The sequence below is a fragment of the Ophidiomyces ophidiicola genome, assembly GCF_022830035.1.
Source record: "Ophidiomyces ophidiicola strain CBS 122913 chromosome Unknown scaffold_20, whole genome shotgun sequence".
NCBI classification, from domain to species: Eukaryota; Fungi; Ascomycota; class Eurotiomycetes; order Onygenales; family Onygenaceae; genus Ophidiomyces; species Ophidiomyces ophidiicola.
The window spans coordinates 83,432-107,874 of NW_026054660.1; the positions used below are offsets into that span (position 1 = coordinate 83,432).

The 24,443-nt window shown below is 46.8% G+C and overlaps 10 protein-coding genes across 10 annotated transcripts; 4 read left to right on the plus strand and 6 right to left on the minus strand.

Annotated features, from left to right (window-relative positions):
- Nucleotides 1-1,177: 1,177 nt before the first annotated feature.
- LOZ57_004656 (uncharacterized protein) lies at nt 1,178-2,299 on the minus strand (the record flags this gene model as incomplete). The annotated part of the gene is made up of 3 exons (XM_049253697.1): nt 1,178-1,908; nt 1,967-2,147; nt 2,207-2,299. 3 exons carry the CDS (start codon nt 2,297-2,299, stop codon nt 1,178-1,180), a joined length of 1,005 nt encoding a protein of 334 aa, XP_049107261.1.
- Nucleotides 2,300-3,758: 1,459 nt separating this feature from the next.
- LOZ57_004657 (uncharacterized protein) lies at nt 3,759-7,354 on the plus strand (the record flags this gene model as incomplete). Its single annotated transcript, XM_049253698.1, has 2 exons — nt 3,759-3,794; nt 3,845-7,354. 2 exons carry the CDS (start codon nt 3,759-3,761, stop codon nt 7,352-7,354), a joined length of 3,546 nt encoding a protein of 1,181 aa, XP_049107262.1.
- Nucleotides 7,355-7,603: 249 nt separating this feature from the next.
- TIF5 (eukaryotic translation initiation factor 5) lies at nt 7,604-9,050 on the minus strand (the record flags this gene model as incomplete). Its single annotated transcript, XM_049253699.1, has 4 exons — nt 7,604-7,879; nt 7,938-8,779; nt 8,836-8,968; nt 9,027-9,050. The coding sequence occupies 4 exons, from the start codon at nt 9,048-9,050 to the stop codon at nt 7,604-7,606; spliced, it is 1,275 nt and encodes a 424-aa protein (XP_049107263.1).
- A 1,131-nt stretch (nt 9,051-10,181) lies between these two features.
- On the plus strand, nt 10,182-11,199 carry THI6_1 (thiamine biosynthetic bifunctional enzyme; the record flags this gene model as incomplete). The annotated part of the gene is made up of 4 exons (XM_049253700.1): nt 10,182-10,281; nt 10,354-10,530; nt 10,583-10,718; nt 10,782-11,199. 4 exons carry the CDS (start codon nt 10,182-10,184, stop codon nt 11,197-11,199), a joined length of 831 nt encoding a protein of 276 aa, XP_049107264.1.
- Nucleotides 11,200-11,258: 59 nt separating this feature from the next.
- On the plus strand, nt 11,259-12,184 carry THI6_2 (thiamine biosynthetic bifunctional enzyme; the record flags this gene model as incomplete). The annotated part of the gene is made up of 3 exons (XM_049253701.1): nt 11,259-11,619; nt 11,761-11,861; nt 11,921-12,184. 3 exons carry the CDS (start codon nt 11,259-11,261, stop codon nt 12,182-12,184), a joined length of 726 nt encoding a protein of 241 aa, XP_049107265.1.
- A 192-nt stretch (nt 12,185-12,376) lies between these two features.
- Nucleotides 12,377-13,307, minus strand: LOZ57_004661 (uncharacterized protein; the record flags this gene model as incomplete). Its single annotated transcript, XM_049253702.1, has 4 exons — nt 12,377-12,917; nt 13,014-13,067; nt 13,147-13,162; nt 13,280-13,307. The coding sequence occupies 4 exons, from the start codon at nt 13,305-13,307 to the stop codon at nt 12,377-12,379; spliced, it is 639 nt and encodes a 212-aa protein (XP_049107266.1).
- A 582-nt stretch (nt 13,308-13,889) lies between these two features.
- LOZ57_004662 (uncharacterized protein) lies at nt 13,890-15,614 on the minus strand (the record flags this gene model as incomplete). The annotated part of the gene is made up of 2 exons (XM_049253703.1): nt 13,890-15,349; nt 15,413-15,614. 2 exons carry the CDS (start codon nt 15,612-15,614, stop codon nt 13,890-13,892), a joined length of 1,662 nt encoding a protein of 553 aa, XP_049107267.1.
- A 1,306-nt stretch (nt 15,615-16,920) lies between these two features.
- On the minus strand, nt 16,921-17,830 carry LOZ57_004663 (uncharacterized protein; the record flags this gene model as incomplete). The annotated part of the gene is made up of 5 exons (XM_049253704.1): nt 16,921-16,953; nt 17,007-17,381; nt 17,437-17,515; nt 17,580-17,619; nt 17,686-17,830. The coding sequence occupies 5 exons, from the start codon at nt 17,828-17,830 to the stop codon at nt 16,921-16,923; spliced, it is 672 nt and encodes a 223-aa protein (XP_049107268.1).
- Nucleotides 17,831-18,895: 1,065 nt separating this feature from the next.
- Nucleotides 18,896-21,806, plus strand: LOZ57_004664 (uncharacterized protein; the record flags this gene model as incomplete). Its single annotated transcript, XM_049253705.1, has 5 exons — nt 18,896-20,220; nt 20,286-20,334; nt 20,386-21,165; nt 21,218-21,595; nt 21,645-21,806. The coding sequence occupies 5 exons, from the start codon at nt 18,896-18,898 to the stop codon at nt 21,804-21,806; spliced, it is 2,694 nt and encodes an 897-aa protein (XP_049107269.1).
- A 752-nt stretch (nt 21,807-22,558) lies between these two features.
- On the minus strand, nt 22,559-24,278 carry LOZ57_004665 (uncharacterized protein; the record flags this gene model as incomplete). The annotated part of the gene is made up of 4 exons (XM_049253706.1): nt 22,559-23,508; nt 23,918-24,083; nt 24,145-24,213; nt 24,264-24,278. 4 exons carry the CDS (start codon nt 24,276-24,278, stop codon nt 22,559-22,561), a joined length of 1,200 nt encoding a protein of 399 aa, XP_049107270.1.
- Between the last annotated feature and the right edge of the window lie 165 nt (nt 24,279-24,443).

The following is a 24,443-nucleotide window of genomic DNA, read 5'->3' on the forward strand; positions in this document are numbered from 1 at the left end:
AGGAAGAGGAAAAAGGAGGTGAGGGCGGGTAGTGAAAGAGGGGAAAGATGTGAAGAGAGGAAAGAGAAGGAGGAAGAGGGGGGGGGGGAGGGGAGGGGGGGGGGGGGGGGGGGGGGGGGGGGGGGGGCTCTCATTTCATTACTCTAGTCGGGGCTCTATGATCTAAAATCGCCTAAGGTTGCGTTCGTTCTTATGTTTTTTCTGTTTAGTCGATAACCATGCTACATAAACCTTTCTCCCCGAAAATTGCGGAAGGACGAAGAATCTACCCCCGTTTTCCTTTCCTTAGCATTTTAGGGTTTCCTCGACATTAAGGGGAAGTGCTAGGTGAAGAGCGTCACATTACTCCATATTCAAATTCAAAAAAGAAAAAAAAAAAAAAAACAGTTCCGTGAACATCTCAATAAACAGAACAAAATATGAAATCTAGGGTTTCTCGGTATATGAAGCTTTGCTCCCACGGGAGCCTGATCTCTGGCATGTTGGCCATGTGAACTTGATTCATGTTCCGCCTAAAATTCAAATATTGAAACCAGAAAGCGTAAGAAAGGGAGACCAAGACAAAGTTGTCAGCCGATTTATTGGTTTTCCGTGCGTATTCATGTTTTCAATCGCAAGGAGGCCGATGTCGCCTGGGTGAGACCTCTTTCAACGCTAAGAATACCATCATTTCGATCATTGGCTACATGGGTGACCCGAGACATTACTAATGATGTGTCGCAGAGTAGGTTAGGTCTACAGAGACTTTACGTCTTTGAAAATGAATAGCAATGCAGCATCAGCTCGCCGATCTTTGTTGGCACTTAGGTAGGGAAGCGGGAAGCGGTGGTCAAAAAAGCCACTCAACTATATAGAGTTGTAGAAGTCAAGAAGACGGATTTTCTATTGTTTGTAGCTAACTAGATACTTCGTTACTGTAATGTTTTTTTAAGCCGCGCCTTAGTCAGTTCGTCCCCGAAAAATGAAAAATGAAAATACTGAATAAAATCATCAAGTCTCGTTGCATATTATCAACTTCCTTATAACCTCCAGACTATCGCAGCCTTTTGCATCGAAGATTTGTGTTCGAGTTGAATCGAAATGTAGAAATGAGACGATGGAAGGATAAATTGCGAAGGTAGGTTGCAAAAAAACATGTTGTGTTGTGATAGCAACTCACCATAGCAACAGCAACAAATTAGAGAAAGGCAGCGAAAATACCTGCAACGAGGACAGGGAAATTGGTTCGAATACCCATAGCATCGTTGGATACCAAAGCTTGGGGAGTTTTTGTCTCCATTGGTGCAATTGGGACACTAACATCGGGCGTGATGGACCCAATCATCGAGGTAGACATGGTTTGCGGCGGCTCAATAGAGACAGTCACTTCGGGACCAGATGTAACAACAGAAAGTTCACCCCCGGTCGGCTTGGCGGACATGGTGAGGGAAGAATCAGTTTGAGTCGGGACAGTGACGGGGAGCTGGCTGTTGGTAGGTTCAGCAGCAATAGAGACTTCGGCAGAAGTAACAACAGAAAATTCGCCCTTGGTGGGCTCGGCAGGAATAGTGATGCCCGGTGCATCAGTTCCGATAGGGGTGGAAACAGAAAGTTCAGGAAAAGCTTCACTGTTGGCAGGTGTATGGGCAATGGTGACTTCAGTCTGAGTCTCAATAGGGAGAGAGACAAAAGTTTCAGAGGAGGCCAGTTCCATCGGCAAAGTTGCATCAGCAACAGTGGTGGTAATAACTGGCAAGGAAGCCCATGCGGACGGAGCCACTGGGATGTCCTGTGGGTGGTTTGTCTGAATTGACGCGTCACACACAGTAGGAGCAGGTCCAATATCAATAGATCGTTCATGAAGAAGACCATCAATCGCCAGCTCACGATTTGCAACAGCAGCTAGAAAATGTGGGGGAACAGGAACACCTGGGGGAAATAGTTAGCTGTGCAATAAAAGAAACCAAGTAAACTGTGCTTGATTTACCAGCTTCTTGACAAAGTCTCCTGCCCACATTGTTCAGAAGATTTCTTTCATCAGGAGAACACGCAGATGCACATCTACGAAGCTCCTGGTGATAACCAGCACTAGCACAGAGGCATCGGACATCATTGCCGCGACAACCAAACTGGCCTGACTTCCCAAGGGTAGAGAAGATGCAGTTTCTCTATTTAAAGAAGATTTAGCAATGAGTTGAAGTTTATATGAAGCATGGAAACGACATACAGGACATGCAGGAAGCCTAAAAATTGGGCCCAGATCCTGTGCCAATGCAGTGGCAACAAGGAGAGATGCAGGGATCACAGTTGAAACCTTCATTTTGAGACTTAACAAACAAACTCAATGGTTGTTGAGAAAACAATATGTGTAGATCAGAGACCTGCAGAAACAAATTGGACGAAGCAAAAATGGTGAGACCACGGAACTTGGGAGATGGCAGATGAGGAGAAGAGAAAAGGGGGAGAGGGGAAAGGGCACAGGAGGTGAATTTATAGCCCATAAGCGAGAGCACGTGAGCTGCACAGTTGCCTTGCTGGGGGTTCAGGAATGGACTTGTTGGGATCTTTTTGCTACAAAGGGAAGGCAAGCAAGCTGACAGCCGCCCAAATAGGCAATGCCCCCCACAGACAGCCTGATACCCCGCCCAGTGGTTGGGCGGCGGACCAGAAACGAGGCTTCTAGCAGCATCCAGCAACTACAAGCGCAGTATCAGGGCAGCGGTTGAGAAAGAAACTGCCAGTCTGGCCGAAACTGCCCCCAACAAGACCATTGTCTCTGGATGGAGAACGTGCTGATATGCAGTGTGTACCAGCACGTGCTGGCCAAAACCTGGCTATTACAGCACGTGCAGGATATGGCTGTAAGTGTTGAGAAGTCTCACACAACAAAGAAACTGTTGCTAGGGGCCGGTAGAGGTAATGGAAGGGAGCAAGAGGGTCATTATGGCAGCAAGTGCGGGGAGGAAACCTGCATTCCAAAGGGGTGCTTTGCAACCAGACATCCTACTGTGTGGCTTCTGAAATCCGGCCGGGGTATAAAGAATGCGGTGTCATAATAAAATTTATATCTTCTTTCCCCAAGCGCCAGGGGCTGCGATGTTGTCTCTGCTAGTATTCCTGGGAAGCATAGTCCAAGCTCGCAGTATCTATCCCACAGAAAATCCTCGAGTTTAAATCATCGTGTATTAGAAGTGTACAGAGAATATCTGTAACTCTACAGAACCCGAGGATTAAGAGAGCCAGGACTCGAGGCTTGCTTAAACACTACGTGTAAATCGTTCAAGGTCCCGTATAGGAGTGGAAGATATAAAAGGAAAAAGACTCCATAGAAATATAGTGTTACTAGTATAGACATCTAGTACTTTCATGATAATCCCGGAGTAAAAAGCGCAGTGGCTCTTTGGTTGTCCTAGCAGGCCTCATATATCGATAGGCCATCACAATGTGACTAGTCGAATAGTGATCGAGGCCCAAGGAGCAAGAGGTTTGGTTTTATACCATATATATAGAGCCTCGTATAATAAATACTCTTCACAACCAGCAATTAACAGCATGCACAGGTGTAACTATCCAACACATCAACTTGGGAAAAGATGAAGTGAGGTTGATATTACATAAGATTTCTATCGGAGGATATATTCGCCGTAAGCCGATAGTTATGTTACGCCAAGGCCCATCCATGCGTCTGTATTCACCCGTTCATCAACTGTTGGAGACTATGAGAGTGTATGCTAAGGTGATGCGGTATTCTGTATATTAGGTCTACTGGCGGGTCCGTAATGGAAGCAAATACGCGGCAAGAAGCCTTTTTGAAGGTTCTGCTGGCCCAGCTACGCTGAGTGAACTTTGCTAACTTCTGATGCAGCTTCGTCCTCCCTGTGTTGAGCTAAGCTCTGTTGCATTAAAATTCAGGGGAAATCTTGCGCAACCGCGAGATGTTCTCAAAGCACTGGAGGCAGTCTATCGCATTCTTGAGGAGCTTGGCAGCAAGGAATGGCTAGACGAAAAGCTTGCGGAATACACTTTTTTTCCGCTCTCCCATATATTCAACCAGACCCAACGACTCTCTATCAGATGCGTTGAGCTAGCATTAAGATGCTTACATATATTGATCGAAAAAGGATGGCGCCAGAGATTATCGAGTGCCATGGGCAAGCAGCTGATGATCTTGATGACCATACTTGCCGGCGGGCCTCCTTCTCAGAATCACAGCCAGACTCCAGGTGATGTCCGATCAGAGGAGCTAATCACTGCAGCCTTTGATTGTATTAGGTCACTTGCTAGCATGCTGCAGGATCGAGAGGCAGCATTGACAATATTTAATGAGATTGGCACTGCCACTATTGTAGATCAAGCAGTCTATGTTTTACTGGAAGGAATTCTAGATGGGCCATCTGACACAGTTCAGATGTCAGCTGCGCAAGCTTTACAAGCTCTCAACTGCCGAGTTACGGATCGCGTTGTTTTGGCTAGCTTGCTTCCCAGAACCGTTTCAACATTGACAAAGACATTGCGCCCGACAACCCAGCTTCGCAGGTCGTTTAAGCTACTCAGCTGCTGTTTAAATATTTTAACTCATGTTCTCCATGCAGTTCTTAACAACGATGCTGTTTCATCTATCCAATCTTTAGAACATGATCGAAAAACTCATCCTGCTGACGGCGCCATCGTTCTCGACGGCTCTTGGCTGAAAGCCACGGCATCTCAGATTAAACTGGCACTTGCTAACATTATTCCCTTGAGGTCCCACGAGAAACTGGATGTTCGCCGAGCTCTGCTTGAATTATGCCTTGTAGTAATTGAAAAATGCTCCATTTCTCTAGAAGACACGCTGCCTATGATGATAGAAACCGTGGTTTCACTGGCAGGACATGAAGATGGTCATGATGCTCTAAGTGCTCTGGGACAATTAGTTCTTTCTTCCGATAATGTTTTGAGGAATCTCAAATCAAGTCTCCACGATTGGGTTATAGCTTTGCCTAGAGTCATGGGATCGAACGCTGATGCGCCAAAACAAATAGCCATCAAACACATATCTACTGCTTTCCAAGTTCTTGCAGAATCAGGGAAAAATTCTGAACTTTTGGACGAGACAATGACCTCTAGTCTATGCGAAAGTATTTCGGCTGCCGCTCAGTTCTCCTCTAAAGCACCCCAACCCCTGCCGTCAACTCCCAGTGCGAGTTTTGAAATGATCCTGCGAGATATACCAGGCTCAGGCTCGTTTCAGTCTATTCTTGTTGACCATCGAAGCCAGAAAGGCACGTTTGGGGAGCTACACTGTCTCATCGAGAAGCTTTCCCAAACAGATACTTCATTAACACTGGTTAGGTCCATTATGGATAGACTTTATGGATCATCTGGCAACTCAGCAGTTGCGCCGTTTTGGCTTGCACTATCGCTGTTGAAATATAGGCAAGCCGACACAGAGTTATTCGAGGATATTCTTGACATCTGTACCTCAAATATTTCTGTTTCTCGGTCTACATTCATTGAAGAGCTGTATTCCATCTCTCTACCCTTGCTCATGAATATTTCTACTGCCAACCCAGAGGAGTGGCGGATTCTGGCTCTCGCTCTTGAAGCTGTTGCCTTGCAAGCGGCGCAGCTAGGCGAAAACTTTCGCCTGGAGCTGATAGACACACTATACCCCGTGCTGGAATTGATGGGTTCAAGTAACTCGCAACTCCAGGATCATGCCATGACCTGTCTTACTCTGATGACGTGTGCATGTGGGTATTCAGATACAAGCACAATGCTCATTGAAAATGTTGATTACCTTATCAATTCTGTTGCGATGAAATTCAATACCTTTGATATTTCACCTCAAGCGCCTCAAGTGCTACTCATGCTGATTAAACTTTGCGGCGCGCGCTTGATACCTTACCTGGATGACTTAATTGGATCGATATTCTCCGTTCTGGATGCATATCATGGTTATCCAAAGCTCGTTGAGCTTCTTTTTGGAGTACTTGGAAGCATAGTTGACGAAAGTGCGAAAGCACCAAGCACTCTCTCTATCTGCGGTGCAGAGACCAGGCCGACTTCACACCGAAAACAGCAGCATACCGCCACCACCATCTCTGAGATTGCAACTGAGTTTAAAAAACGACGAGAAAGACGCCTTCAGCATGATTCTGAGGAGGAACAACGACGCGAGCCAATAGAACCTCATCCAAAAGAGCCTTGGAAGAAGTCTCCCGTTGGTGATGACGAGCTACATGAACATAATGAAACGGCAGATAATCAAGCAGATGCCTCTAGTGAACAGCCAGAGAGTGAAGTAACATCACTCAGCAAACCACATAACCTTCTCTTAAGCATTCTGAAATCTATACCGCCTCATCTCTCTTCTCCTTCCCCGCATTTACGGCGTTCTCTTCTAACTATCCTGGCTCGTGGAATGACTGTTCTCGCAGCAGATGAAAACAGCTTTTTGCCTTTAATAAACGATATTTGGCCATCCGTCAGTTCTCGCATTACACTACCTCCAACTCTTGCATCAGGCTCCTCTACTTCGTTGACACTAAATAATTCCTCGCCAGTGCCGATGTCAGAGGTACTGAATGATCAAGACATCCAGGAGCAAACATACGTCATTGTAGCCTCTTGCAAAGCAATTGAAGCGATGTGTGAGGGCGCCGGAGACTTCATGTCATCTCGAGTAGAGCATGAATTTCAGAAATGGAAACGAATATATCTACGCTGTTGGGAGCATGTAAAGCATGATGCCGAAGCAGCACTCGAAAGACACCAGCGACACCAGCTGTCATTGAACACTGACCAGCAAACTCGTGCCTGTGAAGCTATTTCTCGCCTTGAGCAACTCGAAATAACGCAGAACCCTTCAGCTGCTGTATCTACCGTTCCAAAACATCTTTCAGCTCAAACTTCTATACAACGCCACCAGCGTTCATTACTACCATATTTTGCCAGCAAAACATTTTCTCCACACCATAACATCTGGCGAGCACTGGTATATCTCTTTACAACAGTCTCATTTCACGTCCGCCTACCACTTGACCTCGGCGATGATATTTGCCATTGTTTGGGGGAGTGGATTTCCTGTTTTTACCCAAACCGCTACTTTGACTATGGCTGGAGATATTCTAACCGTTTGAGACGGTCCATAGATGACACGTCAACCAATGAAATGGATGTTGATGAGACTATTAGAGCAATGAATGCGTGGAATGCCGATTTAACATGGTTAATATTTGTACGTGGCCGGGGAAAGACCGTCGAAGGCGCAATGGACAAGGAACTCGAAATACGGAGGAAAAGGATGAACGAGAGTTTGTCCAAAGTGTGTCGAGTTAAAAAGGACAACAACATAGAAACAAATCGTTTTGTGTTTGCCGAAGCTGCTTTCTGAAAAGCTACGATTATGCCGCTGAAATGGTTCAATCAAAGTGGAGATATTTCAATTTGGTTTATACTGTAGATAAAAGCTGAATTTAACAGACAGAGTACTCATTCTAAACGAGCGGACATTTCCCACAGAAGAGAAACTCAGAAAGCATCAAGTGATCAACATACAAATAAGCAGTCGGGTTAAGAGGTTAAGCTTGAGTTGGCAAAAATAGGGAAAAAAAAACAAGCTTATTCACCGAGTGAATGGATTTCACTCTTCATCGCTCTCATCTTCGCTCTCAGCGGTCTCTAGCCATTCCAAGAACTTCTCTGCGGCCTTGCGAACCTTCTTGCTAGTAGGCAAGTCGACATATTTCTTGCTGGCCTTGGAGCCCCAGGCTTTGAGGACCTCCTCGGAAACAAGATCCTCCTGGTAATACGCAAGAAGAATGGCCGGAACCTGTGGAATAAGCTCAGGGTGTTCTTTGCCGACAAAACGTTCTGTTCCTCCCAACAAAGCTTTCATGTGACGTTCGGATGTAATCATCTAATTCTCTATTAGAGGTTTTCAGGGAGATTTGGCACTTAAGAATTAGTTAACATACCTTCTTAAGCATTCCGGCACGAGAAGAAATTTGTTTGACAATCTTTTCGTCAAAGATCGTTTGAGCTAGTACTGTTAGAGTCTTGTGCTTCGTCTCGATACCAAGTTCTTTAGCTTTCATATAGATTTCGACGTCGCCAAGACCGGAGGCTCCATCTTTGTTCTGTTCGGCTTCCGCAACGATCCAGCTGCCGAGATTGTCATAAGCGCTGGTAGTGCCATTCTCGCCTTCACCTTCTTCCTCGTCATCAAAAACGAGCGATCGTTTGAGATCATCCGGTAGCTCTTTTGCGCGGGCTTTGACAGCCTCTTCGGAGACGTCAACAGCCCACTCGTCATCGTTGATCTCATCATCATGCTCGATTTCTTTGGCTTCAGCATTGATACGGCGGGTGAATTCATCATCGCTATGAGCTTCCATTGCCACGTCACCATTTTCATCTCCTTCAGAAGGGCTATCTCCCGGACTGTTGCCATTAGTCTCTCCGTTCTCTCCATTTTCGACCTTTTCCTTGTTCCTCTCACGACGAGTTTTCTTAGTAGACTTATCCTTTTTCCCTTTTTTTGGCTGGTTTTTCAAAACAAAACCACTGAGCTTCAGGCGGGCATCAACTTCAGATCGTTCGCCACAAGCCTTGCAGTCCAATAGAATGCGAGGCTCCTTGATAACGACATTCGTCTCTGGGTTCTTGCATTTCTTACAGAGGACGAATTTGGAAATAAATCCATCAAGGTAGTCCTGAAGTTTGCTGGCATCGTGAGCACCATTGATTATCCAACGATCATCAGTGGGCTTTGGGTTGGCCTGGGCACCGAGTTCGAACCCGAAATATTTAATCAAGTCTAATATGAAATATTAGAAATTATCACGAGGTGTAGGTGGGAGGCGGAGAACTTACAAGCTGGGGGACGGCCAAGTGCTTGAGCAACGGAGTTCAAGTTAACCACAACAGTCTTGATTCCGTTGCCTTTGCCTTCGATTTTGGCCTGCAGGCGTTCCATTTTATAGCGGTAAAAGGGATCAGAAACATCCTATGGAAAAGGTCAAAGTCAGCTTAAGCATTAACGTGAATGACATCCGGAAACCTACCCGGCGAATATTGACAGTAGCCATGTTTATTTAGTTGAGTATGTAAGTCTAGAAAACTATCGATTGGTAACGTAAAGAGCGAGGGGCTCGGAGAGAATAAAGGACGAAAATAGGGTTGCTACTACAAGACATGCGTAGTAGAACAGATGCGAGGAAGACTAGAGTACGATGGGAGACGGTATAACACCCTTTTCTGGAAAGAAGGGGAATGGCTGGCGACGTGGAAAGCAAATTTCAACCACACGATCTGGAATGGGAACTACAAGGTTTTCGCACGGGGCGAAAAGGTTGCAGCTTGAGCGGCAGGTGGTGTTCGAAAGCGTTGACGTAGGGCGAATACATAGACAGTCGCTCGATTTTGCTCGGCGGCTTGTGGGAGTTGAAGAGAAAGCCGAAGGGTCTCACAACAAAGAGGCAAGAGGGTGGATAACGACGGGATAAGTTCTCAAAGGAAATAATATCAGTCAGGAGCGTGGAGCAGAGGATACCTCGAATGCCGTGGCGTTGCTGTGATGAAGCTCTCGATGAAGACGTTGGGCTGAGAGGAGGGTTGGTGAGAGGAAGAAAAAGCAAGAAGGAAGAGAAGAGAATCGAAATGTCGCCGGTCGTAATTTTCGTCACGGAAAAACGGTATTGAAAACTCAGTGCTTATATCAGCAGGGGGCATCACGTGTGAACGGGCCATCGATGATCCGGCATGTCCATCCGACAAACTCTATCTAATCAATGCGCTAGACTAATCATCTGGTTATCAGATTATTTTGATGCCACTCCAAGCCTCAGGCCGAGCAGCCAGATGACTCTTGTTAGATATGTGGTACCAGCTCCACTGGATTTATTCTCAATAGCTTTCGTTTGATGAACACCAGTAATATTTCATGTAGCCACTATGGTATGTGCATACAGTTCGTTGAAAAATTTACTTTCGTCCTGCCCCTCCTCTCATCCTGGAATGCAATTATGGTGGTGATATATGCCCGTGCAACATTGTTTGCTGACTTAGCTATCACATCACATTTTAGTTCTTCTGAGACCAGTCTTGTTGTTTTTTTTTAAAAAAAATAATATCATTTTCAGGCTCCCTTCTTTCTACAGTCACTGCTAGTTTCAACCCCTTAAACAATCTCTAGCCAAAAACCCCATAACATCACAAACATGCCCATTGATCTTTCTCTTTACCTTGTGACCAACTCAACCCCTGGTATCCTGGGTGCAAGAGATTTATTCTCTGTTGTGGAGAATGCCATTAAAGGGGGTAAGGGGTGCAATGCATCAAACTTTTCGTCTTATACATCTTGAAAATGCTCATATTCTTATCTAAAACCAGGGGTCACCATTGTTCAGTATAGAGATAAGCATGCAGACACAGGAAGACTTATTGAAACTGCAACCAAGCTTCACGACATTACCAAAAAGCATAATGTGCCATTGATCATCAATGACCGGGTTGACGTGGCTCTAGCCATCGGTGCTGAAGGTGTTCATCTCGGACAAGATGACATGAGTATGAATCTTTTTTTGCTAGCTGCTTCTAGCCTCGGCTTACTGTTTATCAGGCATCGAAGACGCGCGGAAATTACTTCCAAAAAATACCATAATAGGCGCGACGGTGTGCTCGCTCGAGGAGACACAAACTGCCCTTCATGGAGGTGCAGACTACCTTGGAATCGGCACTGTCTTTGCCACGCCAACGTACGCAATACTTCAATTATAATTTCTCGTATATTCAGGGCGACTAGTTAACTCGTCTTATAGCAAAACTAACACTAAGTCTATTATTGGAACAGCTGGTGTCAGGAATATTTTGGAGTATTTATCTCGTTTACCCCGAAAGATTGGAACTGTCGCCATTGGAGGTATCAATTTGCGCAATGTCCAGCGAGTCATATACCAATCTCAAGCTCTAATGAAGGGTCTCGATGGTGTGGCTGTTGTAAGCGCTATCATCGCATCATCTGACCCTTATAAAGCTGCTATTGCTTTTAAGAAGGTGGTTGTGAAAAGTCCACACTTTGCCACAATCCCCCCGGAGCCGCGCGAAGATGAAATCGGTTATCTATTGGACAACGCGGTCAAAATGGTACATAAAGTTGCAGTTCAAACTCCACTATGCCACAGCATGATAAATTATGTCGTTGCTAATTTCGCTGCCAATATTGCTTTACAAATGTAAGCCCTAGTCAACTGATTGATTGAAATATCTGATAACTTGTTAGTGGTGCTTCACCCATTATGTCTCCTTATGGAGCAGAAGCTGCGGACCTTGCCCAGGCTGGTGGCTCATTGTTAATCAATATGGGAACCGTTAATTCGGACAGTCTTGGCAACTATGTCCAAGCGATACAGGCGTATAACCAGCTTGGAAGTCCTGTTGTCTTTGACCCGGTGGGAGCAGCTGCCAGTCAGGTTCGCCGAAACATGGTCAAAGATCTCCTAGCAGAAGGTTATTTTACTCTCATCAAAGGCAATGAGAGCGAGATTAAAGGTATTCTTGGGCGCGCCCCTACTAAACAGATTGGAGTTGATAGCGGACCAAGCACTCTTAATCTCATTGAAAAGGCTACTGTTGTGCAGGAGCTTGCGATAAGAGAAAGTAAGTCAGCATATTTTTTACATCAACTATTGCGTATTTTGGTCCTTTTAAGATAACTGGCCAGCAGTTCGACCTATCATAAGGGTTTGCTCCTTTTTGCTTATGAATACTGCTAATAGGACACTTTTTTTGTTGTTTTAGAAAATATCGTCCTTATGACGGGGCCAATTGACATTCTTAGCGATGGCATGCGTACTCTCGCAATAAAAAATGGCCATCACTATCTAGGACAAGTTACTGGTGTAAGTGCGTACAAGCTTTCAAGTCGATTGATTTGTCTGATTTTTCTTTCATCTTGCAGACTGGATGTGTCTTGGGCCTTATTGCGGCATCTTTTCTGGCAGTGGAGCGCACTGACAAACTTCTTGCCGTTCTTGCCGGTGTCATCATGTTCGAAATTGCCTCGGAGAATGCTGCTTCTAGAGAAGATGTCAAGGGCCCAGGAACCTTCGTGCCGGCTCTTCTTGACGAGTTATATGCTCTACGTGAGGGCACAAAGGCACACCCAAAAAAGAACTGGATTAAGGAGCGCGCGAGGCTTCAAATTCTCGAAGTCGATTTTTGAGCACTCCCTTTGCCTCCTTTCAAAGCATCAAAATATGTTTAGAAAATAAGATAACGAACAACAGATAGGGACTATCATTCCAATGAATTGCACGTACGGCAATGTATTTTTTGCATGTACCAATAATTGCCGTAGATATTCTCCCAAATCATATGGAATACAAACTATCCACACCTTGTCCAGGCAGGTACTTTAAATCTTTGCACAAAATACCCCCAAGGCATTCTTTGTTTCCTCCCCTGTCTCCTTCACCAACCCACTCACCTCCTTGAACCCGGGTACTTTGGCATCCCCCATGACTTCAAACAATATGCTTTCACTTGTGGTCACAATCACACCTGCATCTCTGAGTCTTGCTGATGCGACATTTCTCTCTTCAGCATTACAGCTGCTCACCGCGTCCCAGATCAAGTACACTCTATGCCCAAGCGCTAGCAGATCCAAAGCTGTCTGTGTTACGCAGACGTGGGATTCAATTCCAATCAAAATGACGTCGAGGGGCTCTTGGTTACCACCAGTAGCGGCAGTGTTGGGCAGAAGAGCTTTAATTTCAGGAATAACCATTGAAAATAGTGTTTTGTCGAAATCTGCCCGAAGATTTGGATTGGAAGAATCCAGGTACGGGGCAAATTCGGAAACCGTATTACCAAGGCGGGCGCGATTTTGGGTGGTCACGTAGATAGGAATCCCAAGGGGTTTGCAAGCACGGAGGATCTTGAGGGAGGTTGAGACCCTAGCAGTGATATATTAGCCATATTCGTTTATTCCCGTCCGGTAGATTCTCCGGCAATTATACGTGCATATCAGCGCCAAGCAAGAGCGAGCTTACATCTTTGGAAACTCGTAAATGATCGGTCTAAAACGCTCTTGGATATCACAGATGCTTTATAGGATCGATTTAGTTAGATGTGAAATTGGCTATTATACAGGACAACTAGGCCGTGTATTGGCAGAGAGCATACAAAAGAGCAGGGTTCTCTGTTGGCCAACAATGAGATTAGCTCACACCCTATAAATGTTCAAAATGAGGTAGCTCTAGAGTCGGTGTTGCTAAGAAAAATTCAAAGCGAATTGGAGGGTAAAGTAAATACTTACTGATCCGGGTAGCTTTTGACGTTGCCATGATGTTGGATGTAAGTGAGCTTAGATTGCGGGAATAAACAGGATTTCTGCCAGCAATAGCATGCAACGAATGTAGTTGAGAGTAGAATTGACGTGCAAATAGCATTGCAAGATGCGTGTCAAGAGAAGGGGGATTGACGGGTTCTATGTAGTTGATGAACAGCCGGGAGAACAGCCTAGGCAGTTGGGGAACGTGGGGAACTTTGTGCGGGGAAACGGAAGCGGTGTTTGGTTGGTTTGCATCTTAGATTGGCCTATTGTTTTTGAAAGGAAAAGGCATGAGTTTAAGGTGTTTCATTTCACTATGCCGTGTTTTGTGAGGCAATCATACTATTCATCTGAGTACACGAGAGACGCACTACATTCATCAAGAGATAAAGGATTGGTTGGTACCGGCATAAGAATTCTTGTAGGAACAAATATATCAAAAAGATTGATAAAGAGTAGTTTCACCAACAGCAGTTTATGGTATATCACCCATAGAAGAGGCAGGTTTGAAGAGCTGAGGACAAGGGTGACGGGTGAAAACATCCCTTACCTAGTTGCATTGCGGCGATAAGAGCCGACATGCAGCACCAGTAGATCAGTCAGCGCCGCTACCACCTTGCTTACCCTGGCTTGTATTTAGCCAACCAAAGGCTGACGCTCCCCCAACTGGATTCGAACTTCGGGACCTAGTATTCCAAGGACTATCCGGCTTCGTGTTTGGCGAGTCGCCCTGCTCGGTACCTTGATTGGGCTCCCCACCAGGCCGCGCGGCAACACCAGATACCTGACGTGACGATGTGGATGTTGGTTTGGACGGCTTCAACACCTTCATATTACGAGTCCGAACACTCCTCTGGTACGCTGCTAAGTAGGGAGCTGGTTCGCTCTTGCTAGCGGGAAGCTCGCGCCTCCAGGGGCGCCAAACACCTGTACTGTCCATTCTCGGGGATTTTTCTGGGTCTTTATCATTCGCGTTATACTTTGATTGTGCCTGGTCAGGGCTGTTCTGCTCTTCTGAGTGCTCCGCGAAGTTAGCAGAGCGTCGAGGGTGGGTGTCAGCAGAATCGCTTGAGGTCCGGCCAGGGGGTTGATAAGTACTCCCTTTTCGTAACACCGGGCTGATGGGCTTACTTGTTGCCTCGGAGTCATCATTTTCATGCTCGAAAATTGGGCGAGTGTTACCGTTGACCCTGGAGTTTCCAGTAATTACGCATTGTGGTTGTGAAACAGTAGACAGAGTTTTGAACATTTCATAATTCTCTGGACGAACAAGTGGGATTGAAATCTTTTTGTGCTCATCATCTAAGATGAGCATTTTGTCCTGAGAAAACAGAATGTCGGCGTTGTGGAGACGTAGAAAGTCACTGCCAAGGAATATTTGGATTTCTTTTTCATCACTAGGGTTGGTCTCGCGAAGAACAAATTGTACGGTGACAGCAGGAAGATGTGGTGCGGGGCTTCCAGCACGAGACGACGACTGATAAACACTTGCTTCCGGGAGATGAACTGGGAGCCTGATGGTTGGCACCCCATCCTTCTTGTTTGTCTCGCCTACGAGTCCCAGTTTCTGAACCAGTCTCTGGCTAATGGCAGACGAATACGACCCGCTACACACCGCAGCGTACAGTAAGGAGTCATTAGAGAAGTGAGAGGTGAGCCAACATCGAATAATGCAGGGAACGGGGCCAAGAATGAAAAGTCCAGGAGTCGATGGTGCGTCCGTTCGAGAAGCATCAAGTCCTAGACTGAGTGTGCGCTGTGATTGGCCAGAAGAGCTTTTGTTACCATCCGATCGATGAGAGAGAGAACGTTCGGTAAGAGAAAGATTTCCTAGCCCACTACCAGTTCTCAAAGGAGCGATTTCGGTGGCGGAGCGGTTGGCATGGCTATAGTAACCATGCATAGAACTCTCGTCGAATCGCACACTATTTGCTCGTGAAGCGCCCCGCCTGTGCTCTTCTTCGGTTTCTAGCTGTGGATGGCCCGGAGCTGAATTGTGTTGATGACCTTGGTCAAATCCCTTGAAAGGCTCCGCCGGAGAATTGTACGCGGATTCTGTGTATAAGAGAGCACAACGATCAGAATCTCCTGGTCCAGCAGCGATAGGGTTAGACATACCTTGCATTGATGGATGGCCCGAGGCTGAGGGGAACGGAGAAAATGGTCCCCAGAGGCTTCTCATACGGGCATCGTCCTCCTTTCGTCGCTCCAGTTTTGCAAGTCTTTCTTCGTGTTCTAGCTGCGTCGCGTAGATATCCCTCACTTCTTCGTGTACACGCCAGATATCCTCTCTTGACGCAAACGGATACTGCGCATCCATAACCAGCTATTCGCCTCACCAAAGTTAATCACCAGGTGAGATATCAAAAGCTTAATCGGGTGATTGACGAGTCTCAATGTCAGCGAACATTCGAAGCGTTTCCGTGTATAGCACAGATATGCAGTTGGATTAAATCGGCAGACTACCAGGTTGCGGTTTCTCTCCCCAAAAGCTTAGACGATAGAAAGAACAGATTTGGATGCCTCAGAAAGTAGCTTCACGAGTTCCACCAGCCTTTGCGAGATGGCCTGAAGGCCCCCGCCCACCCAGACTGGACCTGGAAGTATGGACAGCCTGCCGTTCCCCGCCCCGCACAGCCGAATATACCATGTAAATGCAGTTTCGTGTCTTTAAGGAAGAGGAAAAAAAATTAAAGAGGTAGAGATAAAGGCGATGTGGCAGAAGCGACAGACGGTAGAGAGGGGTTGGCTATTATTGCTCTGATGTTCCGTATGTAAAGCGATTGAGACAGGCTGTCAGATAAAGTTGGCTCGGCACGGGGTAGAGTAGGGTGTGAATTGTGGCAGGAGCAGATGGGTGAGCGCAGGATGGAATTGATCGTTGTTATTGGAGTGTTTCGGCGTGCAGTTGGTGTTTCTTTGAGCACAGTTTGAGAGGATCTGTGGAGGTGCTAACTAACTCAAGACTTCGGAGCACAATGAGAACTGGTCTGATCAAAGATCAGGACGTGGCAAATTGTTCATAAACGTCATCAAAACTAAAGTGCAAGAGCAGCACTTGGTTCAATATCTCAAGAGAAAGAAAAAAAGATCGGAGAAGTGAAGAAGTGGTTTCCAGGATGACCATTTGGAGAGCTCATGATGTTATAAGGGAAGAAGAAAAGAAACCGTGGAGAATTAGCCCCAGTTGGGTTTAGCGCGGAAGCCTGGCTGTGGCCTGGCGCGCACCGGTGTGTGAGAGTGGCTGAAGTGCAAGGCATGGCTGCTGTCTTGCCATATGTAAAGAGCGCAGGTAGCGAGTTACATACGGAGTAGCGAAATTATAACTACATGAAATTAACATGAACAAGAATATTCAAATTGATTTCCCAAGATATTCAAATCTCACACAGAGTATGTACACACATATGCATTGGGCATTAGATATTAGAGAAATTATATTGTGAATTCGATTGTTTCACGCCATACGGAGTACAGAGTTACCCATGGTATAATGTCGCCGTTGCCTGTTGCGAATCAGGCTCTGTACATTTTAGCTTGCTGCCAGGAGGCGAACAATGTGGGCAGTTTTTCCGGAGCTTCCTCTGGATAATTCGCGCGAATCGCTTTCATGACTTCATTAAACATTACTCGATAGCCTGCAGGACCAAAGTGGAGGCCTAGAGCAATGATTTAGCGAGCCGTCTATAAAGTGCCGCTGAAGGAATGGGACGAGGATACCGTCATATAACAATTGCTCAAGCGCCTGATTTGGTGGCGCATCTTTCGATCCGGCAAGCGGAGTGCCCTCCGTCCATCCAGCTTCTTTCATAAATGCAGCCCAAATATCTACCACTGGGACTTTGAGCGCAGTCCCAACCTCTCTGCAAGCATCTGCATACTTCTTTGTAGTTGCCGCCGACCGTGCGGGGGTAGGTTCGAGCTTATATTCATTTACAGGCGGCGGGGTAAGCAAAAGAAGTTTGGTGTTTTGGGCTCGCACAGCCTCGTGGGTCAGAATATCTTTTAGATACTGCCGATACTTGTCCAATGGCACATGCTGCTCGTAAGGAGGTAGAACGGCGTCATTTGCGCCAAAGAAAACAGTCTGTGTAGTGAGCTTCAGACCTTGCGAAGCAGCAAAACCAAGATTTAGCACATACCATCAGCCTCACTCGCTCTTTCGTAGCTGGCGGGAAAAACTGGGGCAAAAGCCCTAAGCTGTTAAAGGTATTGTACCCGCTAGAAGTAATAATGGTCAGTGTGTGGAGGCAATCGAATAGGCCGACTCAAAATTATTACACACCTAAACCCGCGGTTGATGACATCGAGACGCCGGATATATTCTGCAGGTTCAGAGCAAGTCTAAGTCTCCGAGTCCCAAGAGAGTCCAACCCGAGAAGATGGCATACCATTCTGGATTGCGGGCTGAAAAGCAAAGCCCCTCTCCTGCGACGAGGCGAACTGGGTGATGGAGTCGCCGAAGAGAATAAACTGGTCGAGCGCGGGGGACGCTACCTGCGGGGCGGAACGAGCGAGGACTTCCTCCGCCGACATTTTCAGGGATCTTGAATACGGCGGGTGGGCTCGCGCAGCGGGTGGCTCACGGCCGCGAGACTGCGCTGGAGGGCGATCAGGTCAGACGGCAGTCGGAGATAATAGGGAGTAACTAACGGGGTGGATCAATACCAAAAATACGGCCAGGGCGCGTGACGTCAGGCCGCAGGTCATGTGCAAACGAGCTCAACGCAAACAACAGGCCGAATAGCAGCAGCAGACACAGACGGCGGCATCGCGGAGCAGGCAGGGACGCCGCCATTGTACGCAGGAAGATGCGCTGCGGAAGTCTGGTTGCGAGCACAGGCTGAGGTTATATAGAGCACCTGGACAGCTCAGAAGGATTTAGAGGTTAGGATCAGCGGTGCACAGTTGCACCAAAACATGCGCCATGGAGCAGCCAGAGCGCGATGGCCCTCACCACACCCATGATAATGGCCTATCTTTCGATATGTAGGCGAAATGATCCTTTCATGAAACTTTCGCTGCCTAAATAATCTTCCGGAGATGAGGATGACTGCGCGCGGCCGTTGCTGGTGCGGTGAATGCTCTGACATCTCCACAGCGCGCGGCGGCTTGGCGGTACTGCTGTCAAACGCGGTTGAATCTCCCGTCTTTTTTGAACACAATCAGGAGCACTGCGATCCGGACGCGACGGCGGTCTGCGTGGGTGTTGAGCGCAGCGGATGGAACGCCCGCTGTCACTGGATCTTCTGGGCTAGTCAGTTAACTACTTAACGGCCTTCCTCCGCGTGATTCACTGGTGAGTGGCCCCGTTGATTTTCTTGCTACAAGCACGAACCACAACACTCGAAACTGTTTCTGGGCAAAAAAGGCTTGCGACTTGCCTGGGACCCATAAAGACTACCATCTTGGCTGCAGTTCATGGCCTCCAAAGTTGGTTTCTTTTGGCCCAGAATAGGCCTGGTGTCCCGCCCTCTGTCTGCATTCTCACCTGATCCCATATCTTGCTCATCAGCTGGCTCTCGAGTATGCTCTAACTCTGTTGAAAAATTGTAGCAGTTGGGACGGAACCATGCTGATGCTCTGACACCTGTTTTCACGATGGCACGGTCAGTTTCTTCTTCGCGATCAGCGGCCGAAAGCCACGTTCACGACGATGCCGACGACGAGTCCTCAAGCCGCCGTCCTATAACCTCCCCTCCGTCTCCCACGCCCCGTCTACGTCTCAACAACATCCAGTTCACGGGTGTAGACCATCACGGCCAGTCCTCGGGCCGATTTCCCGAGATGGGCGAGAGAGCAAGCCTCCTGGGCAATGGCGCCCACCAGCGCGCCTACACAACCATGCCGTCCTCCCCACGACCGGATGCGTTTTTCAGGCAGTATAGCACCGCTGGGAGCGTTCGGATGTCCAAGAACCATAGCCGTGCAAACTCCCAGGCCACCAAATTTGGACCTCAAGGCACGGTTGAGTGGTCTGACAACCAGCTTCCTGCTACACCAGCGAGGTTCTCGGATAACCGGGTCTGGTACGACCAGTTTACCTCCACGGATTGGGTGCACGATACCATCGCTGATGGAATACGGCTCCGGGAACTGAGAAGCCGCAAGGATATTCGTGGCAGGTTTCTGGCCTGGGCGGATGGCGCCCAGGGCTGGGTTCTCGTCGCCTTCATAGGCCTTATAACTGCCTGTTTTGCTTACTTTGTCGATGTTACAGAGAGAGCCTTTTTTGATCTAAAAGAGGGCTTTTGCACAGATAATTGGTTTTCTAGCAGACGCTATTGCTGCCTAGATAAGGATGAATGCACTGCTTGGAGGACTTGGTCCAGTATCTTTGGGGTACCCAAGTCCGACTCGACCTGGGTTGACTTCAGTGCCTTTGTTGCCTGGGCCGTCATCCTCGCAGCTGCATCCTGTACTCTTACCTTATTCACGAAAACCGTCGTGCCCTCTTCAATCTCTCTCTCTACGTTAGATGAGGATCTGGCTGCCGGAGGGGAATTTATATCAGACGACACACTTGGCCGTTCAGACCGCAAGGCCCCGTCCGATACCAGTACAGCTGATTTTTCAGAAGATACTGCTCCACCAATGGTTTACTACTCTGCAGCGGGCAGTGGAGTCGCTGAAGTGAAAGTCATCCTAAGTGGCTTCGTCATCCACGGTTACCTCGGAATGAAGACCTTAGTCGTAAAGACTCTAGCGCTAGTCCTAAGCGTTGCTTCTGGCTTGAGTATTGGAAAAGAGGGCCCGTATGTCCATATTGCTACTGCCATTGGTAACATTTGCTGTCGAATTTTTGAGAAGTATCAGCATAACGACGGCAAACGACGTGAGGTTTTGAGCGCAAGTGCTGCGAGCGGCGTCGGCGTCGCCTTTGGTGCTCCTATTGGAGGTGTTTTATTCAGTTTAGAGGAAGTCAGGTATGTGCTGCCAACATGATATTCAACTCTAGGTGAACTGATGTTTTTTTTTTTTTTTTCATTAGCTATTACTTCCCACCTAAAACCCTATTTCGTACATTTTTCTGCTGTATTGTAAGGCGGTTTCTTGTCCTCATTTGTACGGCATTAGCTAACAGGCCTTAGGTTGCTGCCCTCTCTTTAAAATTTCTAAACCCCTACGGTACTGGAAAAATTGTATTATTCCAAGTTCACTATGTGTCGGATTGGGAGATATTTGAGCTCGCATTATTTATGCTCCTTGGAACTCTTGGTGGTGCCGCGGGGGCTCTTTTCATTAAAGCTTCAAAAATTTGGGCTCATTCGTTCAGAAAGATTCCAGTAATAAAGCGATGGCCAATGCTAGAGGTCGTTTTGGTTGCACTCCTAACGGGTATCATGAGCTGGTGGAATCGTTACACGAAACTAGCGGTATCAGAGCTTCTTCTTGAGCTTGCTAGTCCTTGCGATTACGCCCAGGCTAGCAACACAGGGCTGTGCCCAGTAAAGGAAGAAATCCCAGAAGTCATTCGCTACCTTGTCATTGCCTTTGTGATTAAAGCGTTCCTGACAATTATCACATTTGGCATTAAGGTGCCTGCTGGAATCTACGTGCCTTCGATGGTTGTCGGCGGTTTAATGGGTCGGGCGATTGGCCACATCGCCCAATACTTTGTTGTTCATTATCCCAATTCATTTCTCTTTGGAAGTTGTCCATCAACTCGAGGACCCTTATCCTGCGTCAACCCCGGCGTCTACGCACTCATTGCCGCCGGATCCACCATGTGCGGCGTTACCAGATTATCTCTAACTCTGGTTGTGATTCTATTCGAATTGACTGGTAGCTTGGATTACGTGCTCCCATTCTCCCTCGCCATTCTGTGTGCTAAGTGGACGGCAAATGCGATGGAGCCATTGAGTATATACGTGGGTCTAACAATTGAGCTATATAATGTATACCATGCTAACAAAGCACCAGGATCTCCTGACGGATATGAATTCTTATCCCTATCTGGATAACAATATGAACCCCGTCACAGACGCCGAGCTCGGTGAAATCGTTCCTCCTGTTCGAAAATCTCGCATTATTAACATCACTGAATCCCCAATTGTTCCCGCATCCGAGCTACGTACCAAACTCGATGTTCTACTACGAGGCGGCGAATTGGATAGCGGTCTCCCCATTCTACGCCGCAATATTCTTGTTGGCTTTATTCCAGCTCCTGAACTCGAATTCGCCCTGGATAAGTTGGAATCAGAAGATGCAATGTGCTTAATGTCAACACACTCTGGTTGGAACAGCATTGAAGACAATTCTGATACCGACATTACAGACTTCACACCATATATTGATTCAGTAAGTCAAATTTCAGCCTCAAACTAGAATTTCGTTAATTTCATTCCAGTCGCCGGTGGCTCTCGATGTGCATTCGCCCATCAACCTTGTATATCAATGCTTTGCAAAATTAGGCCTACGATATATGTGTGTGCTTCGTGATGGCCAATATGCTGGTCTAGTACATAAAAAATGGTTTGTGAAGTTCATGAAAGAATCGCACAAATGCTAAGAGGAAGCACATCTTGCAAATCAGACTATCAGGATATGTTAGTCTACCCTCTCTTCAGTACATATTTTCCATGTTGCTTTTTCTACCTTATGTTGTACATTCACTTGCCATTATTATCATACCCTCTTGTCCTCTCTTTCGTTCCTCTAGAGATGGGATGGCTAGACTGATACCCAGGCATTTTGGTTTTTGTGGTCTTTTTTGCCTTGCCCGTTCTTAGGTTTTTCACGGCATCGGGCCAGTTCTATAGAGGGCCGATAGTAGAGTCAGAAGATGTGGATGCTTTCTGTGTTCTGTCCTTTGCTTGTTAGATGTTTTTGGGGTTTTATGCATCCTTGCTCTCTCTATCAAGTTTCATTCTCTTTGGCAGAGCAGAGCTTGGCAATGGTGTTGATGCTAGCTTGAGCCATGTTTACATTCATATTCAAATTATTGCTGTACAAATTTTTGATAGAAGTCACTACCATTACTATACATACAAGGGTGTTGATTGGTCCATAACTTTGACCTCACAACCACTAATTTTTTATATACTAGTAAAAGTTCCAGAAGTCTGAAAGGACATTTACACAATTAGTTACCAGGAAAGAAAAGTGGGGTTTCAAAGCTGTAGGTCCTGTATATAGGTAACTGCATGGGCTTGCCATCACAGTAAAGCCAACATCTGTCACCCATTTTTAATATTCAAAATTCCTTAGGATCGTACTTCTTTCCTCCCAATGAACTTTGAGCCTTTTATTGAAAAACCTGAATTATCTGCGCTCGAAACCTAGAAAACGAATAGCCAAGTCTCGTTCCCATACCCAGCTCTCTGGAATCTGTTCACCAACCCATTCCGAGACTTCCGCGGTAGAAGCTTGCCTCCATTGCCTATGATCTTTCAGCTCATTGATGGGGAAAAAGGTATCACATTCAAATCCGTTATTCGCAGTGGATGGGTCTTGCTTTTCGGCTTCAGAAGTAGGCCGTCGTATATCTGTCATTACGATTCTCATTTTATCACCAAAACCAGAAGAATCGAGCCTTAGGGAAGAAGAGTAAATCTCCCCCCCACCAATCACAAATATATTCCCAAGGTTTCGTACACCATCATGAGATTCAAAATTATTTCGGAGTGAAGTGAGGGCGGACTCGATACTATTAGAAACAAGGATATCCGCCTCTCTCCCTCTTATAACCTCGGCTAATTCATTCCCTTCTGTAGAGATACTGCCTGTATCATTTATGGGTTCATTTATCTTTTGGTTCTCCCTGTCTCGCGCCCTTTCTCTTTCTCTTGCAGCTTTCCATTCCGCAGCCGCCCGCTCAGAAACTATTCCAGACTCATCACGGCTTATCAAGACATTAAACCTCTTAGGCAGCGGACGAAACCTCTCGGGCAGGGAATCATATGTCTTCCTTCCCATTATCACAGCGTTGATGGAGCTGTGGGCCTGGGGGGGCGATGGGGAAAGAGAAGGTGGACGCGTCGTTATACGCGCAAAGAAGGTCATGTCGCCCTTGATGCGAGGCCATGGGAGAGTTCCGCCATATCCAATTCCTAGGCGGGAGCTTTGAGGTTGAGTATGGGAAACGATTGGGGTGGTTGCGACAACGAGGGTGAGAGGAGGAAGCTTGGTAGAGTTGGTTAGGGCTGAAGCTGTTGATGAGGGGTAATGAGGAGACATTGCAGGATTTTCCTCGTAGGAAAGAATGGTTGCCGCTATACAAAGCAAAAGCAATAAATGTAGGAGAATGCAGTGCTATACAGAGTATGGAGGAGGCGGTGTATACATATAGAATTGAAAGTCAGATTTCTGTGGATGCTATGTATGTACATATGTACGTATGTCACTACCCCATAGACGGGGCCGCGTGTTGGACTGTTACTCGAACCACATTCGCGATGCAAGTCTCCCAAGTTCTCTTCTTATAGGAATAAGTTATAAATGTAATTGTACGATGAAACTTGGGTATGCGTATATAAGAAAAAACGGATTTATGACACCGGGTCCTATGCAATAACTCCCTCTTGACCAAACCCCAGCCCAGTATATAGCCAAAGTTGCTAGAAAGAAGTGGCTAAATACATCATCAAATAACTCGAAAAGTTCACCATACACATTACAGACCTAATAACGGGTCCTCAAGGGTTTCTCTCACCACCTGCACGTCAGCATCAACCTGTTGTCTCATCTGGATATCTTTGTCGTCTTCGCCCAGGACATTAAGTCTCCCAAATAGCCAGGACTCTTTCATTGACCTGGTCAGACTTAGAATATCTTCCGCAGCGCGAATCTATGCGAATATAAAGAACTCAGTTGGCTAAGTTGAGATAGGCAATCGGCATGATACGCACCAGCGCCGTCGATTCCACATCAAGTTGATAGGTCTCTATGGCAGAAGCAGTGTGACTTGAGTTGTCGACCTACATCGAGTTAGTTCTACTCTTGCCGGACATTATCAGCGATCCTTTACCGTAGCAGCAGCCATTATGTTTTCGAATCGTTGGAGTAGCTGTCCAATGTCGGTGGTTATGCGGCCTGGTATTATATTAACTCCATCGCGCGCAGAAATACCCAATGAAACTGACCATGAAGGGCTTTCGATGTCGGCTGTTGCGGATCCATATGATCCCGGCGTATATTTACCAGGTGG